The 25,729-nt window shown below is 39.0% G+C and overlaps 1 protein-coding gene across 1 annotated transcript in view; it reads left to right on the top strand.

Annotated features, from left to right (window-relative positions):
* ccnd2a (cyclin D2, a) overlaps positions 1 to 25,524 on the top strand; it is a 28,303-nt gene extending 2,779 nt beyond the window's left edge. The window contains exons 3-5 of the mRNA XM_078419822.1: positions 152 to 311; positions 4,524 to 4,672; positions 22,007 to 25,524. Of these exons, the coding sequence (XP_078275948.1) occupies positions 152 to 311; positions 4,524 to 4,672; positions 22,007 to 22,159 (462 nt within the window). The 3' untranslated portion in view covers positions 22,160 to 25,524. The remainder of the gene's footprint in view (positions 1 to 151; positions 312 to 4,523; positions 4,673 to 22,006) is intronic.
* The last annotated feature ends 205 nt before the right edge of the window (positions 25,525 to 25,729 follow it).

The raw sequence follows: 25,729 nt of genomic DNA, 5'->3' as shown, positions 1-25,729 counted from the left end.
CAAGAAGCCAGCCATATGTCCATCACACATTGTTTTTTTTGTTTAAAATGTCTTCCCCTTTGAGATTCCCACGCATTGTTTATTTTGCTCTCAAATGTTGCCTCTCTTTATTAAATTTTAATATTGCCCATTATATATCTTTATTTGTCAGGAGTGGGAGTTGGTAGTTTTGGGAAAGTTGAAGTGGAACCTTGCAGCAGTGACCCCACATGACTTTATTGAACACATTCTGAAGAAACTTACCCTGCCGAAAGACAAGCTGCCATTGATTAGGAAGCACGCACAGACCTTCATTGCCCTTTGTGCCACAGGTATGAGCACCTTCAACAGATACTGTTTATATCTGTATGGATGGGCATCTGTGGGAGAAAGTTGCCCTTGTGATTGCCCATGTAAATCAGACTGAACCTCTTGTGATTGGAACGTATAGAGGAAAATATGAAATACAAATGGTGATCCTGCTGATGGAGCAAAATTGTTTTTGTTGGAAAAGAATTGAGATTTTTGTGTACATGGCCTCTTAGCAACATATCAACATTTTTTCCTGGAGTTTTTTTTCAGCCAGGTCGTATGTTTGAGATCTTAATCAACAATTCATTCTTCAATTTTGTATGATATTTATTTATTATCTATGTATGAAAAATATGTCGTTGGGCACTTCCAGTAAACTTGTTCAGTTCCAAATTCCTGCATCCTTGTCGATAATGGAGACTCAGTGTAAACCTGTCTGTAATTATGCCATGATGTTAGGTGTTGTAATACCCTTGAGTGGATGGGAATAACTACTAGGTAGCATGTTTACATGGGCAATTTTAATTCAACATTTTGACATAAAATTCATAAGAAAAATGTACAAATAAAAATGATGTAGGTAAAATTAAACGCACCAGTATACTTTGGTCTCGTTCTCTTCTAATGGATTTAATTGAAGACTGGTAATTATGACTATTTGAACGAGATGTATTAGAAAAGAATATAGACACAAAATGCTGGAGTAACTCGGTGGCACAGTCAACATCTCTGGAGAGAAGGAATGGGTGATTTTTCGGGTCGAGACCCTTCTGCTTAACCCGAAACGTTACCCATTCCTTCTCCAGTGATGCTGCCTGTCCCGCTGAGTTACTCCAGCCTTTTGTGCCTATCTTTGGTTTAAACCAGGATCTGCAGTTCCTTCCTACACACTAGATGTATTAGAAAATTGGTTTATTCATGTTTATTTTAAGATTTATTTACTGAATGGATGTTTAACTTGGAATTTAGAATCCTTAAAAGTGTTTTAACTTTTTAAAAAAGCAATTGATTAATCCAATTCCAAAGCAGAGTGCGAACCCGACTATACTATTAGTTTTTATTCATACAATGCAATAAACAAAGTAGAAAGACCACTGCAGTAACTACAATAGGGGATGTGTAGAATAACCTGGTTACAGAAGGTGGATCCATGTTCAGGGAGCTAACATATTCATTATTCATATTTTTAAAGCCACCTGTCAGTTATTGTCTGAAAGTCACAGAGAAACTTGAGCTTTAATAAAAATCATTGACCTTTATGAAGCTTCACAAATAATGTCAACAAGGGAGGATATTTGGGCCATCTGGTTTGTCCTTGTGCTGAAAACTACAGTTCTCTTCTATGTACCAACTAACAACCCAAAGGTATAAAATGTACAGTTCATGGTGTAACTATCATATTGCAGAATATCTCCATTGGAGAAGCAGTTTACCTTTAACACCAATTCTCTCACTGCAATTGCAGTTTCCAGAGCACTTTTCCCATTTGTATTTAAGTCGAAACCAAAAGTTTGACTCTGGTCATTTCAATAATATTCTTAAAATGTCAGATTTTAGTGTCAAATACTCGCTGAACAACATTCTAATCTGTAATTGTCATGGCAGTGTAAGGTGAAGTTTACAGTTTTAGCTATTTATGCTCAAAAGTAGCTACGAATAAAGTCTTAATTCTGCTTTCTGTTGGATATGTATAAAATAGTTCAACTCAATTAAAAATGTGCTAGGCAAGTCTGCACATGACATTCTATAATTTATGGTTGAAAAACTGTGGTCCAGAGAAGATGATGTTGCGTTCATGCAGATTACTCGGGAGCAAAGTATTTCATAATTCCCTGGCATTAACTTTGTACTGTGCTGACATTAGCGAATTTCAAATGTTAGCATCAATTCAGCCATCGGGATATTTACTGCTGAAGATACTGATTACATTGGGATTTTGTGTTCATAAGCCTCAAAGTATTGCTAGTCTCATTAGTAATTCTGTAAATTACCCCTGTTTGACTGACACACCTGATAATTATTGTATTTTAGGTTAGGTTGGTTTACCAAATCTAAGCATAATTATTGTTGAGGCAAAACGCTAAATCCATCTTAATTTATCCATCCCGAGGCTTCTAATCTACAGCCTGTTTTGCAACGTTAAATTGTTCCTTGTATGTTGATATGCATGTTTTCATGTCAATTTTATTTTGTATTTACATGTCCTGTTCTTCATAATTTTATTTATAACATCCAACTAATGATAATTTTTTGGCCCTTTATTACAAAAATTTAATAATTCTTCATGACTGAATTAATAATACAAATCATTGTACAGTTGTAACCTTCTCTGACTTGATTCTATGGTTTAACCCATGTACCTCAGTGTTTTGTATCATTTTTATATTGATTGACCATATGTTCTTTCATGTATAAAAAGACTTCCAGGTTTCTTTAAGTTTCCATCTCCACCTAATTTTATTAATAATGGTGATGGTCTTGGTGGATAGAGTATAGTTGGAGTTAAGGTTCAGAGTATTTCATTTCATATTTTAATATTAGTGTTGCAGAATAGAAGTAACTTAGCTCAGCAAATTTATGCTGGCAACACCACAATCTTTTCCTCCATTTATTTCCCTGTAACCAATTCTTTGACATGTGGAAGGAAAACAGAATTGGGCAGATCCCCATGTGGTCACTGAACATGCAAACTCCACACTCCACACTGACAGCGCCTGCGGTCGATCCAACCCAGGTTCCTGGCCCTGTGCTGCCCTCTTAAAAAGTAACTGGCTTGTATTTACTTACTTATCTTGTGGTCTTCCAAAGATGTCCCATTTGATTTATAGCAGGCAAATGCAGCAGTGAATTTGCACAATGCAAGTTCCCAATTTAATTGAATAATCTATAAAGCCTTTTGTGCAGGTAGGTAGAGAATAGGAGCATTGACTTCTATAACTTTCATAGTCAGATTTTTTTCAAATATTTTCTTGTTCCAAGAAATAAGATAAAAACCTAATACATTATTTGAAATGATTACACAAATCATTGTGACCAAAGAATTTTTAGCTGTGAGTGCATTTCTGTGTATTTTAAGTACTTATTTTTTCTTTCTTTCCAACTGTTATAAAGGGTGAAGCAGATGGGTCTCTATCAGACCTGAAATTTGATAAACACACATACATGATTAAAAATGCTACCCTCATTTGCTACATAGTTGCTTTTTGGTAAATAATGGAATCAAAACTTATGGGTTTATGATAGTACTAGAGCAGCAGGAAGATTTTATTCATCTAAACTTGAAGGGAAAAAATGTAAAAATATTGCAAATTGCCAATTGGATTTTTTTTGCTAAATTATCCCCATCTAAGTGATTTGCAATGTTCCAACCCTTTTTGTTGAAGAAAATTCTCTCCTAGCTTGGTCGTATGAGCTGGCCAACCTTGTGTGTATGAAATAAATGCCCTGCCCTCAGGCCTTTTGTGAGCTTGTCAGTTTCAATTCATATCAGTTGGAAGGTCATTTCCATGATTTTCAATAGGAAAAGATGAGGAGGTGGCTCCAGACATGGTGCCACGCTCTCCTGTTGGAGACACTTGCCTCACCAGTTGCAGTAGTTAATTAATATGCTAAAAATAGAAGCCATTGATACAAATCACTCCCTGTTGCACAACAAAGAAAGAACACATGGAACTTTGATAGCCAAGTTTATGGTGCTTGCTATGGAGGAAAGCATGAGTGGAGATAGAGGCTATGCAATGCTTTTTAAGCAAGACATTAGTCACTAGGTCTCTGGCTGTTTGCTAGCTGTCCTTATTTGTATTGTGAATGGCATTTAAAGGAGCCGACAAGGTTATTCGGCATTGAAATTGTGTTCATGTGACTACATGTGGAAGTAGACCGACCGCAGTGTTGGTTGGCAGGAGTACTGTGGTTCTTCAGATTTCCATGATCATTTGCTTCTGGGATGCCATTTCACTAAAAATCTGATCTGATTTCAAATATGTTGGAATTCCTCCGAGTTCTATTTGAATCAATCTGTTCAGATGTTGATTTATGTAGAAAGTGTGTGTTAAGGAATACATAGAAAATAGGTGCAGGAGTAGGCCATTTGGCCCTTTGAGCCAGCGCCGTCATTCAATGTGATCACGTCTTGTTTTCAGCATGGAGACTATATTTTAGAAATTTAATTAAAAATCTTATACGGGTGTATGATTGAAGCTTTGAAGATTTTCTGGTGTTTATCCCTACAGATTTCAAATTTGCCATGTATCCACCATCAATGATTGCGACTGGAAGTGTGGGGGCAGCAATATGTGGACTTCAGCTCGATATTGGCTACTATTCACTTTTAAATGACAACTTGACAGATCTCTTGGCCAGCATCACACACACAGATGTGGTGAGTACACTATTCAAAGGCTCTGACACGAGGTTGGCAACCTACAGCTTGTCAGTGGGCATTTCTCAATTTTGGAACTCATATCCATTTTCAATCAATTTCACTGTTAATGCAAACATTTCTTTAATATTAACACCAATTTACTTGTAGACTTAAACCCTCTGGTGTAACGTGAAAATTAGTCAGTTGGGGAAGATTGAGGTTTAATTTAATCTCAAATCAGTTTAAAGTACCTGGATTATATAATCTGTACCAAGTGATATCTCCATTTTGGTGTAGTTGGTATGGAAATAGAGAATTTTGCAATCATTATATTTATGAAATCCTGAATGCTTAATATTTAATTGAATGTGTATTACCACTTGTAGTACTTTAAATAAATGAAACCAAGAGTGGTTGATTGTTGTTCATTTTGCCATAGATTTTTTATTCCATCCATTTTGGAAAATCTCTTGGACATGGTGTATAATATTGTCTAAATATATTTACTTTTGTTAAATTTACATGTCTTGTTTTTCATGCAAATTGTTCAAATAGACTGTTTTACTGGACGACAGTGTTGTCGTTGGTGGGGAGGGAATGATAATACACAGAGGATGGCTGAGAATCAACTTATTACATCAGTGGAAAAGTCCATTGAGAAAGGAGAGTATAAACTTCAGCTGTTATACTCAAGTTTTTAACATTCAACTGTTATATTTGAGGATCTGCCTTTCAAACATTGATCTATTACAAACCTCAAGACTGTTGTTATTAATTAAATTAATAAGTCTCTTTATCATGATGTTGCTATGTTATCCATCAATCGGGAAGTGTTTGATTCTCACAAAATGTATCTTATTTGGCATGAAGATAGATTGTCATTTGTGCTGCTGTAGACTTGGGTGGTCTTAATCATGCCTTTACCATGATGTTTACTTACCAGACATGGTACACTACATTCAGCACGTTGTAAGTAATGGGTATTGTTCAAGTGCAACACTAAGCTTACCACAATGAGATGAGGAAATAAGTTAATTGAGTGTTTTTATGCAAAGAAAAATCATACATGTTTTCTCCTCCTTTGATAGAGGAGCATTTGTGTATGAAGAAATTTCAAAGTTCTTTAAGAACAGAGGATATGTTTTCTCATTTTGCCAGTTTAATGAACAATTTTATGAAATGTGAGTCCTTTTTCAATGCTTGGAATCGAACCTTGTAGGTTAAGGCCTGGTCTTAAAATATTCTGCATAGTTTAGTTTATTGTCACGTGTACTGAGGTACAGTGAAAAGCTTTTGGTGCATGCTAAACAGGAGAATATCATTTTGTTTACATCAATTGATGTTGCACAACTGCAATAATGATTCCTTCACACAACTCACGCAAGTAATAAAACATTCAAATCCATACAATAAATGTCCAAGAAATTGTTAATACTCAGTGACAATTGAGAAAAGACAATGTTATCACTTTGAAAAGGGCTTGGTTGGTTTCTTTTATTGGATCATCACAAACCTATCTGGCAGGCAATACACTGCTCTCCCAGAATAGGCTAGCCATTGCAATTTGGTACTGCCGATCCCTGTCCCCAAATGCAGAAGATGGGACTGAAAAATTTGAGAGTGAGATATTAAAAAATAAGAGTTTTGGTGAGAAGGTGATAGGGATTGTTGAAGAATATTTTGAAATATTTAGATTCAACAACAGAGCACCTGAACCCCATGAAACTACATAGGACCTGGTAGTCAATTTGGAGGAAGCTGTATAGAATGAGACATAGAACAAAACACAGCCAATGCTTGCAATCTAAAATAAAAACAAAGGACATTGAAAACACAATGGGTCAGAGAGCATTTATGTTTGCAGTTTATGATGTTTTTATTAAGAGCAGAAAGATATTAGAATTTTAGTGAACTTTAAATTTATAATAAACACTGGATGTTAATATTGACTATTAAATGTATATTGTGAAAAGGTTGGACAAGTGAATGTGAGTGGTAATGCCCTGTGTAGGATACTAAGATGTACCAGGTTATAAAAATTACATTTTGTTTCATAATGAAAAAGATAAATATTGCGCAAAGGTGCGTCCTTCAGTAAAATCACTGACTAAATCTTGTTGCTTTTATTTTTAAAGACAAACCTGGCCCATTGTGCAGTAGATTTCATGCACAATGATAAACATAACCCCTGACATGTAAGAAAGCATTTCTTACTTATTTGAAAATTGTTAGCTAAAAGGCATAGGAGGTTGGAACCTTGAACTATTGGTATGTAGCATGTGTTTATCGATAATGTGTTATCATACTTGTAACGGTATAGTTTTGCAATGAAAATCGAGAGGGTACGTGTGTTTATTCTGGGGCTAAAGGGCCACTTGATCTACTTGCAGGTAATCCAGTGATCAGTCAAGCATAACCAAAGCGTATTGGGTCACCTGTGCACCAGCCATCATTCCCACTTGAAGCAAGCATCAGTGCAGATACACAATGTTGGGAGAGGTTTATTGTGATGTTATGCAGGAAGTACAAGGGAAGGTACTGTGCACTGATTAGAGCAACATTGGAGAGCCAGCTGGAACAGGGTAGAGATCCAGTATGCTTGTCCCCTTTCATAATTTTTAGGGAATATAGACGTTGGTGGACCTGCAGTTGAACGTGATAGAGGATAATGCTGAAGTCTGAAGAAGGGTCTCGACCCGAAATGTCACCCATTCCTTCTCTCCAGAGATGCTGCCTGTCCCGCTGAGTTACTCTAGCATTTTGTGTCTACCTTCGTGATAGAGGATGAGGTTTATGCGGAAGAATTACATCCGAGAAACTGGGATTTGTGGGTGCTTAATTTAGACTGTTCGTCAGCCTGTTTTGCAATTGGCATGCAACCTTCCGTAAAATCATTTAATTCCATAAAATAAAAATAAAAGCAGTTTAGTAACGTCAACTGATATACATGGTCTACTGAGGGCATTATTGCACTGAGAAAAAAAACAATTGTAACCTACCTTTTCTCATCAATTTGAAAAAAGAAGTTTGGGACAACCTTGCCAAGTTGTCCCAAACATGTTTTTCTAAGTATGCAATGCATGTCAAATTTGGTGAAGTAAAGGTGAAACCTTTACCCACCATAGCCTTTGCCAATCATGATCTTTTTCAGGATTCTGGGCCATGTTCATTTATGATTCACCAATTTTGTTGGTATTCCTGGCAATTTTTATCACTGACTTCCATCCGGTTCAAGCTTTCCTAGCAAGTAAAGTAGTGTATATACTGGCCAAGAATATAAAGAAGGATAGTAAAAGCTTCTTTAGGTATGTTTAGTGAAAAAGATAAGTAAAGACAAATGTGAGTCCCTTGAAGGCAGAAATGGGTGAAATTATTATGGGAACAAGGAAACATGGGAACAAGGAAATGGCAGAAGAGTTGAACAGGTACTTCGGATCTGTCTTCAGACACAAGGAAGACACAAACAATCTGCCAGATGTACTGGAGGACAGAGGATCTAGGGAGACAAAGGAACTGAAAGAAATTTGCATTATGCGATAAATAGTATTGGGTAGACTGATGGGACTGAAGGCTGATAAATCCCCAGGGCCTTATGATCTGCATCCCAGGGTACTCAAGGAGGTGGCTAGAAATCGTGGATGCATTGGTGATCATTTTCCAATGTCTATAGATTCAGGATCAATTCATGTGGATTGGAGTGTAGCTAATGTTATACCACTTTACAAGAAAGGAGCGAGAGAGAAAACGGGGAATTATGGACCAGTTAGCCTGACATTGGTGGTGGGGAAGATGCTGGAGTCAATTATTAAAGAGATAATAATGGTGCATTTGGATAGCAGTAAAAGGATTAATCCAGGTCAGCATGGATGTATGAAAGGGAAATCCTGCTTGACTAATCTTCTGGAATTTTTTGAGGATGTGACAAGTAAAATGGATGAAGGAGACTCAGTGGATGTAGTGTATCTTGACTTTCAGAAAGCCTTTGATAAGGTCCCACACAGGAGATTGGTGAGCAAAATTAGAGCACATGGTATTGGGGGTAGGGTATTGACATGGATAGAGAATTGGTTGGAAGGCAGGAAGCAAAGAGTAGGAATAAACTGGTCCTTTTCAGAGTGGCAGGCATTGGCGAGTGGAGTACTGCAAGACTCGGTGCTGGGGCCGCAACTATTTACAATATATAGTAATTATTTGGATGATGGAATTAGAAGTAACACTAGTAAGTTTGCAAATGACAAAGTTGGGTGGCGGTGTGAACTGCGAAAAGGATGTTAGGAGGTTGCAGGGTGACCTGGACCGGTTGAGTGAGTGGGTAGATGCATGGCAGATGCCGTATAATGTAGGCAAATGTGAGGTTATCCACTTTGGCGGCAAAAACAAGGAGGCAGATTATCTCAATGGTGTCAGATTAGGTAAAGGGGAAGTGCAACGAGACCTGGGTGTCCTTGTACACCAGTCACTGAAAGTAAACCTGCAGGTACAGCAGGCAGTGAAGAAAGCTAATGGCATGTTGGCCTTCATAACGAGAGGATTGGAGTATAGGAGTAAAGAGGGCCCTGGTGAGACCACATCTGGAGTATTGTGTGCAGTTTTGGTCTCCTAATTTGAGAATGGACATCCTTGCTATTGAGGCAATGCAACGTGGGTTCACAAGGTTAATCCCTGGGGTGGCGGGACTGTCATATGAGGAAAGTTTGGAAAGACTGGGCTTGTATTCACTGGAGTTTAGAAGTATGAGAGAGGTTCTTATAGAGACGTATAAAATTATAAAAGGACTGGACAAGCTAGATGCAGGAAAAATGTTCCCAATGATGGGGGAGTCCAGATCCAGGGGCCACAGTCTAAGAATAAAGGGGAGGCCATTTAAAACTGAGGTGAGAAGAAACTTTTTCACCCAGAGAGTTGTGAATTTGTGGAATTCTCTGCCACAGACAGCAGTGGAGGCCAATCACTATGAATTTAAAAGAGAATTAGAGCTCTAGGGGCGAGTGGAATCAAGGGACATGGGGAGAAGGCAGGCAAATGTTACTGATTGTGGAGGATCAGCCTTGATCACAATGAATGGCGGTACTGGCTCGAAAGGCCAAATGGCCTCCTGCACCTATTTTCTATGTTTCTATATTAATGCTAGGTTTAATTCCACGTAAAATTACATATGCATGGAAGCAGCTTTGTACATTTGGTGGGCCAATACAAGTTGTCCATTGTAGCACTGAAAGTCGTGAACCCTCCACATGATCCAGAAGACTTACTTGGGCATGTTGAATTGTTGTATGTTACATAGAAACATAGAAAATAGTTGCAGGAGTAGGCCCTTCGAGCCAGCACCACCATTCAATATGATCATGGCTGATCATCCAAAATCAGTACCCCGTTCTGGCTTTTTCTCCCATATCCCTTGATTCCCTTAGCCCTAAGAGCTACCGTGCCCTCCATAATGTTTGGGACAGACCCATTATTTATTTATTTGCCTCTGTACTCCACAATTTGAGATTTGTAATAGAAAAAATCACGTGGTTAAAGTGCACATTGTCAGATTTTAATAAAGGCCATTTTTATACATTATGGTTTCACTGTGTAGAAATTACAGCTGTGTAATTTACTGTAAATTACCTAGTCCCCCATTTAAGGGCACCAGAATGTTTGCGACACATGGCTTCACAGGTGTTTATAATTGCCCGGGTGTGTTTAATTGCCTCCTTCATGCAGGTATAAAAGAGCTCTCAGCACCTAGTCTTTCCTCCAGTCTTTCCATCACCTTTGGAAACTTTTATTACTGTTTATCAACATGAGGACTAAAGTTGTGCCAATGAGTCAAAGAAGCCATTATGAGACTGAGAAACACGAATAAAACTGCTAGAGACATCAGGCCAAACCTTGGGCTTACCAAAATCAACTGTTTGGAACTTCATTAAGAAGAAAGAGCACTGGTGAGCTTACTAATCGCAAAGGGACTTGCAGGCCAAGGAAGACCTCTATAGCTGATGACCGAAGAATTCTCTCTATAATCATGAAAAATCCCCAAACACCTGTCCGACAGATCAGAAACACTCTTCAGGAGTCAGGTGTGAATTTGTCAATGACCACTATCCGCAGAAGATTTCATGAACAGAAATACAGAGGCCACACTGCAAGATGCAAACCACTGGTTAGCCGCAAAAATAGGATGGCCAAGTTACATTTTGCCAAGAAGTACTTAAAAGAGCAATCACTGTTCTGGAAAAAAGGTCTTGTGGACTGATGAGATGAAGATTAACGTAGCAGAGTGATAGCAAGAGCAAAGTATGGAGGAGAGAAGGAACTGCCCAAGATCCAAAGCATACCACCTCATCTGTGAAACATGGTGGTGGGGGTGTTTTGGCCTGGGCATGTATTCGTCATTGATGATACAACTGCTGATGGTAGCAGCTTAATGAATTCTGAAGTGTATAGACACATTCTATCTGCTCAAGTTCAAACAAATGCTTCAAAACTCATTGGCCGGCGGTTCATTCTACAGCAAGACAATGATCCCAAACATACTGTTAAAGCATCAAAGGAGTTTTCAAAGCTAAAGAATGGTCAATTCTTGAGTGGCCAAGTCAATCACCCGATCTGAACCCAATTAAGCATGCATTTGATATGCTGAATAGAAAACTGAAGGGTACTAGACCCCAAAACAAGCACGAGCTAAAGATGGCTGTAATACAGGCCTGGCGGAGCATCACCAGAGAAGACACCCAGCAACTGGTGATGTCCATGAATTGCAGACTTCAAGCAGTCATTGCATGCAAAGGATATGCAACAAAATACTAAACATGACTACTTTCATTTACGTGACATTGCTGTGTCCCAAACATTATGGTGCCCTGAAATGGGGGGGGGGGGGGGGGGGGGACTATATATAAACACTGCTGTAATTTCTACATGGTGAAACCAAAATGTATAAAAATTACCTTTATTAAAATCTGACAGTGTGCACTTTAACCACATGTGATTTTTTTTCTTCTTTTTTCTATTACAAATCTCAAATTGTGGAGTACAGGCCAAATATATAAATGATGGGTCTTTGTCCCAAACATTATGGAGGGCACTGTAAATCTAACTCTCTCTTGAAAACATCCAGGAAATTGTCCCCCACTGCCTTCTGTGGCAGAGAATTCCACAGATTCACAACTCTTTGAATGAAAAAGATTTTCCTAAATGGCCTACCCCATATTCTTAAACTGACCATTGGTTCTGGACTCCCCCAACATCGGGAAGTATTTTCCTGCATCTACCCTGTCCAATACTCTAGGAATTTTATATGTTTCTATAAGATCCCCGCTCATCCTTCTAAATTCCAGTGAACACAAGCCCAGTCGACCCATTCTTTCATCATACGTCAGTTCTGCCATCCCAGGAATTAAGCCGGTGAACCTACGTTGCACTCCCTCAATAGCAATAATGTCCTTCATCAAATTAGGAGACCAAAATTGTGCACAATACTCCAGGTGTGATATCACCAGGGCCCAATACAACTCCTTGCTCCTAAACTCAAATCCTCTCGCAGTGAAGGCCAACATGCCATTGGGTTTCCTCACTACCTGCTGTACTTGCATGCTTAATTTCAATGACTGGTACAATCACACCCAGGTCTCGTGGCACCTCCCCTTCTCCTAATTTGACGGCATTCAGATAATAATCTGCCTTACTGTTCTTGCCACCAAAGTGGATAACCTCACATTTATCCACATTGTGCTGCATCTGCCATGCTTCTGCCTATTTACCCAACCTATCCAAGTCACCCTGCAGCCTCATAGCATCCTTCTCGCTGCTCACAGTGCCACCCAGCTTTGTGTCATCTGCAAACGTGGAGATGTTACATTTAATTCCCTCGTCAAAATCGTTAATATATATTGCAAACAACTGGGGTCCCAGCACTGAGCCTTGCGGCACCCCACTAGTCACTGCCTGCCATTCTGAAAAGGACCCATTAATTCCTACTCTTTGTTTCCTATCTGCCAACCAGTTCTCTAACCCTAATGTCAATACCATGCCCCCAATACCATGTGCTCTAATTTTGCACACTAATCTCTTGTGTGGGATCTTGTCAAAGGCTTTTTGAAAGTCCAGATACACCACATCCACTGGCTCTCCCTTATCCATTCTACTTGTTACATTCTCAAAAAATTCCAAAAGATTAGTCAAGCATGATTTCCCCTTCATAAATCCATGCTGACTTTGACCGATCCTGTCACTGCTTTCCAAATGCGCAGCTATAACCTCTTTAATAATCGACTCCAGCATCTACCCCACTGCTGATGTCAGGCTAACTGGTCTATAATTTTCTGTTTTCTCTCTCCCTCTGAAAAAGTGGACTTACATTGGCTACCCTCCAGTCATAGAAACATAGAAAATAGGTGCAGGAGGAGGGCATTCGGCCCTTCGAACCAGCACCACCATTCATTTGTGATCATAGCTGATCATCCACAATCAGTAACCCGTGCCTGCCTTCTCCCCATATCCCTTGATTCCACTAGCCCCTAGAGCTCTATCTAACTCTCTCAAATTCATCCAGTGATTTGGCCTCCATTGCCCTCTGTGGCAGAGAATTCCACAAATTCACAACTCTCTGGGTGAAAAAGTTCCTTCTCACATCAGTTTTAAATGGCCTCCCCTTTATTCTGAGACTGGACCCTGGTTCTGGACTCCCCCAACATTGGGAACATTTTTCCTGCATCTAGCTTGTCCAGTCCTTTTATAATTTTATATGTCTCTATAAGATCCCCTCTCATCCCTCTAAACTCCAGTGAATACAAGCCTAGTCTTTTCAATCTTTCCTCATATGACAGTCCCGCCATCCCAGGGATCAATCTCGTGAACCTACGCTGCACTGCCTCAATTACAATGATGTCCTTCCTCAAGTTAGGAGACCAAAACTGTACACAATACTCCAGATGTGGTCTTACCAGGGCCCTATACAACTGCAGAACCTCTATACTCCTGCACTGAAATCCTCTCGTTATGAAGGCCAACATGCCAATAGCTTTCTTCATTGCCTGCTGTACCTGCACGCCAACTTTCAGTGACTGGTGTACAAGGACACCCAGGTCTTGTGGCACTTCCCCTTTACCTAACCTGACACCATTCAGATAATAATCTGCCTCCTTGTTTTTGCCGCCAAAATGGATAACATTTATCTACATTATACTGCATCTGCCCACTCACTCAACCTGTTGAGGTCACCCTGTAACCTCCTAAGATCCTCTTTGCAGTTCACACTGCCACCCGGCTTTGTGTCATCTGCAAACTGGCTAGTGTTACGTCTAGTTCCTTCATCCAAATCATTAATATATATGGTAAATAGTTGCGGCCCCAACACCGAGCCTTGCGGCACTCCACTCGCCACTGCCTGCCATTCTGAAAAGGATCCGTTTACTCCTTCTCATTGCTTCCTGTCTGCCAAACAATTCTCTATCCATGTCAACACTCTACCCCCAATAACATGTGCTCTAATTTTGCTCACCAATCTCCCATGTGGGACCTTATCAAAGGTTTTCTGAAAGTCTAGATACACTACATCCACTGGCTCCCCTTCATCCATTTTACTTGTCACGTCCTCAAAAAAAATCCAGAAGATTAGTCAAGCATGATTTCTCTTTCATAAATCCATGCTAGCTTGGACTAATCCTTTTACTGCTATCCAAATGCACCGTTATTACCTCTTTAATTATTGACTCCAGCATCTTCCCCACCACCGATGTCAGGCTAACTGGTCTGAAATTCCCCGTTTTCTCTCTTGCTCCTTTCTTGAAAAGTGGGATAACATTAGCTATCCTCTAATTCATAGGAACTGACCCAGAGTCAAGGGAGCATTGGAAAATGATCACCAATGCATCTACGATTTCTTGGTCCACCTCCTTGAGCAATCTGGGATGCAGACCATCTGGCCCTGGGGATTTATCTGCCTTCAGTCCCAACAGTTTACCTAACACCATTTCCTGACAAATGTAGATTCCCTTCAGTTCCTCCCTCCCACTAGATCCTCGGTCCCCTAGTATTTCTAGGAGATTGTTTGTGTCTTCCTTCGAGCATTCGTCATCCACCTTATTTCGAATGCTCCTCGCATTAAAGCACAAAGCTTTCAGGTTCGTTTTTCTTATCTCCCTTCTACCGATGTTGGTATGTTTCTTATCTCCCATCTCCTTTCTACCTATGTTGATCTATTTGTGCAGTTTCTCCTGCACCATACTTCAAGATATTCAGCCCCTGGTATGCAAAGCAATTGACTTTAACCTCTACTGAGAGCAACCTCTGTACCAATGCATATTGTGCTATCTTCCTCCAGGTAGTATTCTAGGATGGAGGTCATGTAATACCTTTCCCGACAAACTAAGTATTTATCCACTCTTTGTGCTGCTTAATTCTTGTGGTTAGGAAGCATATGACAAACCCGCTCCCTCATCCTGTTTTGTTTGTTTGCAGACTGTACTTAGTATGCAAGAAAACAGCAGCTAGAATTGACTGAAATGAATGGAAGAATGAGATCGTTTCCTTACTTGTATTTGCCCGAGTTGGCAGCTATTGGCATCCGTTCAGTTTTCCAATTTGAGTGTTTTGCATGTGGAGTAACACTAGGGTGATGCAGCTACAGAATAGAATAATTGTTGGTTATTATTCCATAGGACCTCGGATCCTACTCACAATGGGAAGCATGGTGTAGTAGGTTACCCTGTGCCAGTGAGCTTAAAATCAAAGCGAAATGAGTTTTAGAGAGCTTCTAAGCGTGGTAATACGTAATCCTTAACTCTTTGAGTGCTGAAGTTACCATGGTTTGTTTTAAATATTGTTATTGTAAACATTACCTTTAACATATTTTATGTGTTGGTTTTAAGACTAATTGTTGAGGCTTCAGCAACTGTCATGTACTTCTGCACAATTCTGCACAATTTAAATAACATTTTTACACTTCTCATGAAATGTTCTATTTGAATAAATAGAAATAAACAGGGTTGCTATTTAGACAAGAAAACAGGCCCATTATATAAAAATAAATTGATTCAATGCACACCTCAAAAGATTTCATCTTGATAGACACTAAGGTAAGTAGAGACTTTTTATGTATAAGAACAGATTCCAGATTTGAAACAAAACTTCAGTGTTGGGCTCAACCAGCACATTTTGTCAAACTTCCTTCGCAAATTGGTCAGACATTGGAAAAACTTTCTGCTCTCCCTTGTGTGAAATTTTTAAGCGCCCTCCCCCATTCATTTACATAAAATCTTCAGCAACCATCCCCTCCCCATTATAAAAAGCCGCAATCGTCTTTGCCCCTCGTCCCCTTGTTCATTTAGCAGAAAAATAGTAGGTTCCTATGTTTTAGTGTTGCTAGGGAAGAATACCGTGTCCCACTGCCAGAGTCTAATTTCCTGTGTTCTTTTGTTCCCAGTAATTTTGAAGCGGTGGATTAGGTCACCCATGTTCCACATGCTGTTAACAACCAGTAATAATGGGTACCTTTATAATGGATAAAAATGAATCCCAGCATTTTGTTTTTCTTTCTTGTGCTAATATGTATGAGTCTTCATTTCAATACGCTATTTGTTCAGTTTTCTTAATTAATCAAAAATGTTGGTGATTAAGTCTGCCATCTGCATTTTACTGCTGTGCAAGCAGAGGAGAGTTCTACACTCTTAACAGCACAATTATTTTGCAATCAGTCTTATTGGTAACTTGAATTGCAAAGTCATAAATACTTTACGGGTGTGTTATACCCCAGTGTTGAGCTAAAAGTTTTTGGTAAACATCTTAGAATTTTAGTAAAATGATTTTTAGCTGAAGCAACTAATTAGTGTTTTGGAGTGGGATGCATTGTTTAAAGGTGATGGGGTTAACCTTTAATTGTCTGAAATGGACTCCAGAATACTGCGGTAAATAGCAGTGTCTCTACTCCTACGGAATATCATTTTAGTCACATCGTCCACCAGCCTTCCATGTATTCTTTGTTTTGTAAACCCGATGCTCTTTTTTTTAAGGATTTGAAAACTCCAGTTTATCAGAAAATTGTTCTAAGGTTTTAAAAGGCAAAACTAAAAGAAATATGCATGTGCTGAAGATCTAAAGGTATTCATAAATCAAACATGGAATTTGGGTTTTTTAAACAATTGCCTTTGTTGTGGCATTTTTCCCTCCTGAATAGAGGTCTCTTGGTTTGTTTACCTTTTTTTGTCTGCTATTGCAAAGGTGTTCTTGGTTTAATTGTTGGCATGAAACTATGACATGTTATGCAGACTAATGTGTACAGGAAGTAATTTAATTCTTATGTTTGCTTGGTTGGATGGGACTAGTTTGATAGAAGATTAAATTACAAAGAATGTTTTTGTGTTAACATTCCACTAACAGATTTTTCCAAGAAGCACTTTAAAAGGACTGAGTTGTCAAGCAGATTGAAAGAGATGGTATTTGGTCATTCCTATCTGCATTTGGCATTGCTTAACTGTTGCAAGGAAGCAAATTTATTTCTCTCCAGTGGTGTACAAGTTCAGGACTTGGGCATGATACATTATTGGCCGTGGTTCAATGTTAGAATCATAATATTTCAGACAAGACTGCATCTACCTTTTCAGGGAAAAAAAATCATAGCAATATTTACGCAAGTACAGCAGTTGTCATGGTGTCCTAGCATTGTTCATTTCTCACTTAATGCAACCGATCAAACAACCTTTTTCACTTGCTGTTCAATGGTCTTCAAGTGGCAGGATCAATCATAAATGACAGAAAAATAGCAGAACACCAGGATGGAGGACACGTGACATTTAATGTTGAATAGAATAGTCAGACTGAGATTATATAAGAACTAGTCGGTCCATGGAATTTAGAGTACTGTGTATAATCCTATTCATGTTTCAGGACATATTGATGGTACTGGATACGATGTTAATAAGATTTGCAGGGATGATGATGGAGCTGGCAAATGTTAAGCTGGTACGGTTTTCTTTTTAACAAAACTAGTTGAGGCAAAATTTAATTTGGGTGTATAAACGTATCAGGGACCAAGCAAACAGGAATGATGTTTTTTTTCTGCCACAAGAGGTCAATGACTAGAGCACTGAATTAAGATCATATTTAGAGGAATTAGTAGGAAGTTGGTGCGTTGAGGGGGAAATCAACTGAAGTTTGGGTGAGAATCTCCTATAATCTGTAATGATGGAGGCATCATTAGAGCCAGTACTTTGTGAACATACTGGCTGAGCACCTGAAATGTCATTTCATTAGGAATGCAGATCAAGAATTAGGAAGTGGGATTCAACTAAATAATCTTCTTTGTCTGGCATGGGCCATGGGCAAAACCCCCCCAATTTTTTTAAAATTCTGTAATGGATTCTAGAAAATGAAGTGTTAACTATTTGTAAATCTCCAGAGGCAGACAAAACATTATTTAAACACAAGAATTATGACTATTATAACAGTACTTTGGAGAGAAGGCATCATTTCTTTTTTAAATGAGTGTAACGTTGAGCTTGGAAAAGACCAACAGCTGCTTCATCTCCCACTCCAATTCTGTTCAGTTGCAAAACACATAAGAGAACCACTTTCAATCTATGAAATGTCATCCATTTACAATAAATAGACTTCTTTGTTTTGCTACTTTGAGTTGCAACCAGTGACTGGGCTAAATGTTGTAAGGTAGCATGCAGTTATTTAGACAATCTTTTGCATCTGTAAACAAAAAAATATGCTCTACAGATACATAATGTAATCTCGCATTATGATATCTATCTTGTTAAAAGTCAGATCTTGTGAATAAATCCCTATATGTATATATCTGTGATTTCGCTGATTTCGGTCAACCGTAGCTCCACGATGTTTGAAAAGCGCATTAATCACCACGCGGACAGCTGCTGGAAAATGATATTTTTATTTAATTCGGTCGCATATTTTTTAAGTTAGAGGTTTTAAAGCGCTGCCCCCCCTGATTTATTGAAGGTTTTTAGGGGGGCGCTGTGGTGCGGCTGTGCTCAGTACGCATGCGCGGCATCTCCTCGTATATATATTTCACTGATTCGGCTGATTACGGCAAAACGATAAACAGTAGCGCCACAATTTTTGCACCGCCTAATCACACCGCTGGACGCTTGCCAAAATGATTTTTTAATTTAATTCGGTCGTTTATGTTTTAAGTTAGAGGTTTAAAAGTCAAGACTTTTTTTCTCTCACTTATTTCGGCTGATTTCGGCAAAAACGGTGAACCGTAGCATCACGGTTTTTGCACCGCCTTAATCACCACGCTGAACGCTGCTGGAAATTGATTTTTTAATTTGATTCGGTCGTGTATTTTTTAAGTTACAGAGGTTTTAGTAAAAAAAAAAAAATCTAGCCGCTTTTTCAATTGCCTTCAGCGTGTGACGTCAAAATGCTCATGTGATAAGAGCTCGTGCAACCCCCCTCCTACTGATTTATTGAAGGCTTTCAGCGTGGCGCTGCTGTGCGTATGGGCTCACCTCTCTCTCCCCTTGCTTCTCTCCTCTCCCACACCCGGGAGACCATCTCCCCGCTATCCCCCCCCCCCCCCCCCGGACCTTTCACTGATGCGCTCCCCCCCCCCCCCCCCCCCCCCCGGGACCTGTTGGTGCTGGGGGAAAGAGAGAGTAGGGGAAAGGGGTGTGCTGGGGAAAGGGGGGAGAGTAAGAGTGTGTCTGGGGGAGAGAGAATGGTGGCGGGGTCTGAGAATGGGGACTGGGGAGGGGGACAACAGGGGTCGTTCGGAGGGGGCTTGGTGGTGGGGGAAATAGGGGTACTGGGAAAAGGGGAGGTCGTGGGGAAAGGGGGGGTGTGTGGAGAGTAAGATTGGGGTTGGGGGAGGAGAGTGGGGGGTGTGGGAATGGGCCCAACGGGCCCTCTTCGCTAGTATCTTTATAAAAATTAGTGCAAGTAGTTCCACTGCTACATTGCAGTTTATTGAATAATGTGTAAGTATGTAATGCTCTTGTTTGGGACAGGTATGCGAGATCTATGTTTATATGAAAAAAATTATATTATATGATATAAAATGCAGGGACTTTAACTGCCTTGTAATTAAGAATGATATCCAGCAGTTAGTTTAACATGGCTAAGTGTGATTGTTATATACTTAATAACATGCAAATAGACAGAGACAACTGATTTAGCTTCAGGGTGGAATTGGTCACATATGAAGAGAAATGCATCAAATTGCATCTGCATAGACAGATTGGATTTTGGATTATATTTGGCCTAGGGGTTTCATTTATATTTTGAATGTGCAGATGAAAATATGAGATGCACTAAATGTGATTTAGTTGAGTTATAGTTACTGTTATTAAGCTGCAAAGTCTAGTAAATGTGTTCCTTGCCCTTCTGATTGGTGTAAGTTGCCACTGGGTAGTCTTAATAACTTTTCTTCCTGATCTGTACCCTGTTCCTCTGGATGTATGCTTGCTCTTTCTAATAACTTCCACACAGTCTGCACAACTTGCTGTGTGGAGAAAGCCCTTCAGTGCCAAGCAGGGTAATTCTTCTTTCATCCATTTCTGAAGGAGCAGCTGCATCAGTGAATGGAGAGGTTCTGTGTAGACGTTGCACCATTCTTAAGCAACTGCAGTGATTTCCTGACTTCTTTCTTCTTTCTGGAGAAATAAATCAGTTTGCCTTTAGTTTGTAACTGCAGCTGTGCCAGATTCACTTTCTCTTTTTTTTCCTCATTGCACCAACCCACCCCCACCCAAACCCAGGCTAGGAACTGGCATTGAATTTGTAAAAGGTTGACCTCAAAAGATCCGGTGGGGTCAGTTGAATAACACAATCCGGGAATGAAATAAGACAATTGTGGGGATGCAGCACAGGAGATATTGTTCTTGCTGATTGTTGCAAGACAGGGCCAATAAGCAGTTTTATTACAGTCAATGCGACACGACTGATTTGATATCATCAGTCTTCTGTTCCCATGTCCAGTTTATTTTAAATTTTCATTTAGCCTGCGTGAGTGGTGGAGGCAGGAAATAAATGAATGCAATAGGAACAGATTTTATAGCTATGACTAAAGACTGGCATTGGTTTAGCATTTCCAAATATAGAGCAAGCATAGAGTCTCGTTGTACAGATACTTTTAATGATCTTCCAAGGTGAAAAATTATTTTTCCTGTGAACTAAAAAAACAAAAAATCAGTTACAGGGATTTGTTAGCATTAGAGATGGACAATAAAGAGGTATACTGCACAGAAACAGGCCCCTTTGATCCACTGAGCTTGCATTGACCGTCAAGCATCCTCTCACACTAAACCCATTTGATGTTCCCATGGCTCCCTTCAGATTCTACTATTCACCAAAACTCTTAGGGCAATTTACGGGCCAATTAACCTGCCAACCTGTGTGTCTTTGGAAAGTAGGAAGAAACAGAACACAGAAGAGGTCCATGCAGTTATCTGGAGAATAATCTCCACAAAGAAGGCACTGGAGGTCAGAAGTAAATATTGAATGGTAGGGCTATGAGGCAGCAACTCCACTAGCTGAGGTAGTTTGCTGGCCAGTTTTGATATCTGTCTTCAAGGGGCATTTTAAAAGGGTTATTCTAAAATGACTGCAAATAATTAATGGTTTACATTTTATTCCTGTGCAATTGACAAATATTTCTGAGATTCTTATATTTTCTCTCATCATTCTATATTTTAGAATTCATTTTTTGGGCTGGATTATTCTGTTTCTGACCATATCCAAACACTCTGCTTGCCAGCCTACTTTCGTCATTCTAAATAGGGCCAAGCTTGCCCTCTGAATGCAAGTGGTGTGTCTTACAACCCTGTGTGTGTTATGTACTAAGGCAGACCTCTGTTGTTGAATCTGGGGCCCATAGCTCAACATGGTCAAAGGCCTTTGCAATTGTTCTTGAATATCTCTGAAATATAAATGTTTGAATAATTAAAGAAAATAAAAATTCTGTTAAATTTTTTTAAAATCCTAACTTCAATAAGGGGGAAAGGAGGAGCAGGAGTAGGCAAACTGGTCCCTTGAGTGAGCCCTTCCATCCAGTTAAATTGTGTCTGGTTGAATTTTGGCCTGAACAACATTTTGTGACATCCTTGCAGTTTTGGTGCCTAACAAGAGATTAAAAACGTGAAAGGAAACTGCTCGTTTTTTGTTGCCCCATCTATTTCTAACTGTTAAACTGTTTCTTTAAGCAGTTTATTTTAACTTCTAATTATGAAACAGAAAATGTTATTTGACAAAGCACGTGGAAAATCTTTGGTCAGAATGTTCATTGCAGCATATGTTACATCTTCCTTTGACCTGTGCCTAGACATTTTGAAGTATGTCACAGATTGATATTTACGTTGTAAGATCTGGATATTTATGGTTTGGTTTACTTTTCTCCATTAGGATTGCCTGAAAGCTTGCCAGGAGCAGATTGAATCCTTGCTGGTCAGCAACCTGAGACAGATTCAGCAGCATCAACAGAGGGACCCCTCAAAAAGGGTGGACGAACTAGACCAGGCCAGCACTCCTACAGATGTGAGAAATGTAAACCTGTAAGGCTGTTGGAGCAGAAAAGACCCTGCGTGATCTTCCCTTTAGAAATAAATCTTGTTTTTTTTTCATTTTTAAGACGCTCCCACATAGAAAATATCTAAAGCTTTTTAGTAAAAAAACTGATATTAAAAACTCTGGTGCCTATGGTGTTCTGCAGAAGGGAATCCCACCATAAATGTTTGCATAATTGCTATTATATTATTGATGAACATGCGTTAAAAGCATAAAATAGCTAGCTAAATGCAGGCCTGTGTATGTGGGATCAAATGATTAGATATTTACTGTTCAATGTTATGGTGCATACACCCTCTTCAGATTTTAAAAAATGTCTATGATTTGTGGCTCAATTTGGATGCAAAGCTATAGACTGAGGATTTGAAGAGGGTTGCTGGGAAATAACCTCTTTTATGAATGAACCATCTTCAGTGTAGAAGGAATTTAACTGCCTTAAGATTTTGAACCTTGTATCTTCCTGCAAAATTAGTTAGTGGAGGATTGCCCAGCATCTGGTTGTACACTGGGTATATATTTTGCCTTGACGGTTCAGTGCTTGTCCAGAAAGTTTTTTTGAATCAACTTTAATTTGTCTCTGTTTTTAGGTGATCTTGTCAATTTTGTCACTCTTCCTTCAATTTCACAGTTCATCTCTCGTGTGGATCTTTTTAAAAATTTGTCTGGGAGATTTGGGCATTGATAGCAAGGTTACATCTATTGCATGTTCCCAACTGTCATTGAGAAGGTGTTGAATAATCTTCTTGAACCACTGCAGTCCATATAGTCCAGGTACTCCCACCGTGCTATTGGTTAGGCAGTTCCAGGATTCTAGCGACAATGAAGGAGCATTAACGAGTCTCTTTTAACTTCCTTGTAAATGTGTGTTTTCACTTTCCCTATGTTAGTTTCAGATTTTGAATGTGTGTTTGTTTCATTTTCCCTTTACCTTTTATTGTTTGGTTGTTTCATCTCTCAACAATCATTATGTTATATAAATATCAGTTTTTGGTTCCTCCTTCAGAAATGGTTCATTCTACTCGCAACAGCATTGCTCGCTCCACCAAGAACTGTTCCTTTAACTGTGGGTCAAACTTGAGTTCATCCAGGGAACTCTCCAGTCCAACTACCAGCTAGTTGATTACATTTGCCATGGAACTCTGCTGATGTGAATCTTTTAGTCATACTTATTGATCTCACATACACTTCAACTGTTTGACTACCTAATATTTTAAAGGGTGGAGAAACTTAACTCTATACTTGCATTTGAGAAGAATGTGTAACATTTTTCAAAAAAGGTGATTTCCAAACATGTATTTGATTTTTATTTTGTGAAGACATTGGCCCACAGTTACCATTATTGTAAACCATTTCATTTGAAAAGCACTTTGAATATATTTCCCAAGGAATGAATGGAATGGTTTATGAAATTGACTTGTTTACCAGTTTCTGGTGTATTATATAATTATGGTGTTGCTGGAAAAAGAAACAATACTTTATAAGGAAGACATTCCAGTGTGGGTTGCTACATTCCGCAGATGTTCAGTAACTTCATGTATTGTCAGTGTCGCAGAGGGTTCTTGTGTGCCAAGCTATGACATTTGGATGAGAATCATTGCTGGTGCAAGAAGCAGCAAATATCATGGTTCACAACTTGTTGTTATTTGAGAAATTTTATATTGTCTACTTGAATTCTTCTGCTCCATCATTAGGACATGGTTGGTAAAGAGTTTGGGAGGTTTATTTGCACATGTTTTGATAATGATCTGAAATTGCAAATTACAGCCATTGATTGATTAAAATGTTGATCTAGGGATTTGTGAAATGCTGGACTAAAAGTATTTGAGAAATAGGTTTTTGATGAAGTGGAGCAGCCTGACCTGGGTTGATGAGGACAGAAAATGGAGTATGAATCTTTAATTGCGCTGCTATGAAAAGCTATGATTTGTTTCATTCTTATTCACATTAACAGTACTTGGCTGTATTGTTTCACTGAGTGTGCTGCTATTTTATAAACATTTTTATAATATATTATTTTACCGCTTAAGTTTCAAAATCCTGGGAAAATGAGTACATTGATTTACTGGAAGTGCCCATGTATGGTTTTTTCCAATAGTGTTTCATGATTTTCTCTTGTCACATTCTACAAAGACAGCATAGTTACCTCAGGTTTACTGGACAATAAAATGGTTACCATTCACAATACCTCACACTTCTACAGTTTTTGGGGAGCCTTGAAGGCATTATTATCTTTGAGATAAGGTTGAGCACATTGTTGTACATTGTTGCCTCAGCTGAGAGATGCACAAGAAGGTTGCACAGACAAGGCTCCCTACTGGGCTCAGTAACATTGCCATGTACCTCATTTACTTTCAGATGCACAACTCTGTTCTTAAACTTTTTGCTTTACTGAGTGATGCCATACCAATACAATGTTATTCTCTCACAATGTGCTCTTGTATTTTTTTGTGATTGTTCATATGGTTAGGGATGAGTAGCCAGCATTTATAGCTTGAGTACAATGTGGAAAACTTGTGGGGCAGTTGATGGGTGCAAGGCTCATTTCAATAGATTTGTGAATAAATATTATAAAAAGCCTTGTTTGTTCAGTATTGAAAAGGCTTTTTATTCAGTATATAAAATGACCTTGATTGGATCATAGATGGTTTTATGGTGTGAGGGAAATAGGCATATCTATGGACAATAAAGTCACTTGATCCAAAATGTACCTGCGTGTTTGTTTTTATTTTCTCACTTGTCAACTAAAAGACGCAACCTTTTGTACAATATGGGTTTATTTAATAGTAATATGTTGATGGCATGAAACCAGGGAACGTAACGAGGGGATGCAAATGGCTTCCAGAAAATGGGGGGGGCACAGTGGTATATTTACTGCCTTACAGAGTCAAAGAATTGGGTTCAATTCTGACAACGGGTGGGTGCTGTCTGTACGGAGAATGTACGTTTACCCTGTCACTGCGTGGGTTTTCTCAGGGTGCTCCCACATTCCAAAGATACGCAGGTTTGTAGGTTAAATGGCTTCTGTAAATTGTCCTTAGCGTAAGTTGGTCGGCGCGGACGGGGCCTATTTCCACGCTTTATCTCTAAACTCAAAATAGACGAGTGAGTTCAGTGGGCAACAGGGCGGATGGATACAACGTGGAATTGTGAGAATATGGGTCTTTCCGTAAATACAGCACTCAGTAGTGCAACTAGTTTCCAAACTTCCAGGTTTTCTCGTTTTTTATGTAATATTCCCATTGTTTCATATCCTGTATTTTAAGTAATATAGATCATGGTGTATAGCCAAAAATAAATAAATCTGTTTTTACAAAGAAAAATATCAGATATATCCCTGTTTTCTTGCCTTTTTTTGTGACATTCTTCAAACAGGATTTCATCAAATCCTTAGGCTAATTTATACCAGAAAGATTGCATTAATTTTGCAATTAAATAACTATATAAGCCAAATTCTGATTATCTTTATGATTTTTATCATTTATCACCCGATTAGATGGTTTTCTGATGCCCCACGTTTTTGCAGCGCAACGCGAGTGAATTAGCAGTCCATTTGGTCACGTG

Source organism: Rhinoraja longicauda, chromosome 23 (genome assembly GCF_053455715.1).
Source record: "Rhinoraja longicauda isolate Sanriku21f chromosome 23, sRhiLon1.1, whole genome shotgun sequence".
In the NCBI taxonomy this organism is placed as follows: domain Eukaryota; kingdom Metazoa; phylum Chordata; class Chondrichthyes; order Rajiformes; family Arhynchobatidae; genus Rhinoraja; species Rhinoraja longicauda.
Note: the sequence above shows the minus strand (reverse complement) of the source record. Positions and strands in the feature narration are given on the sequence as shown.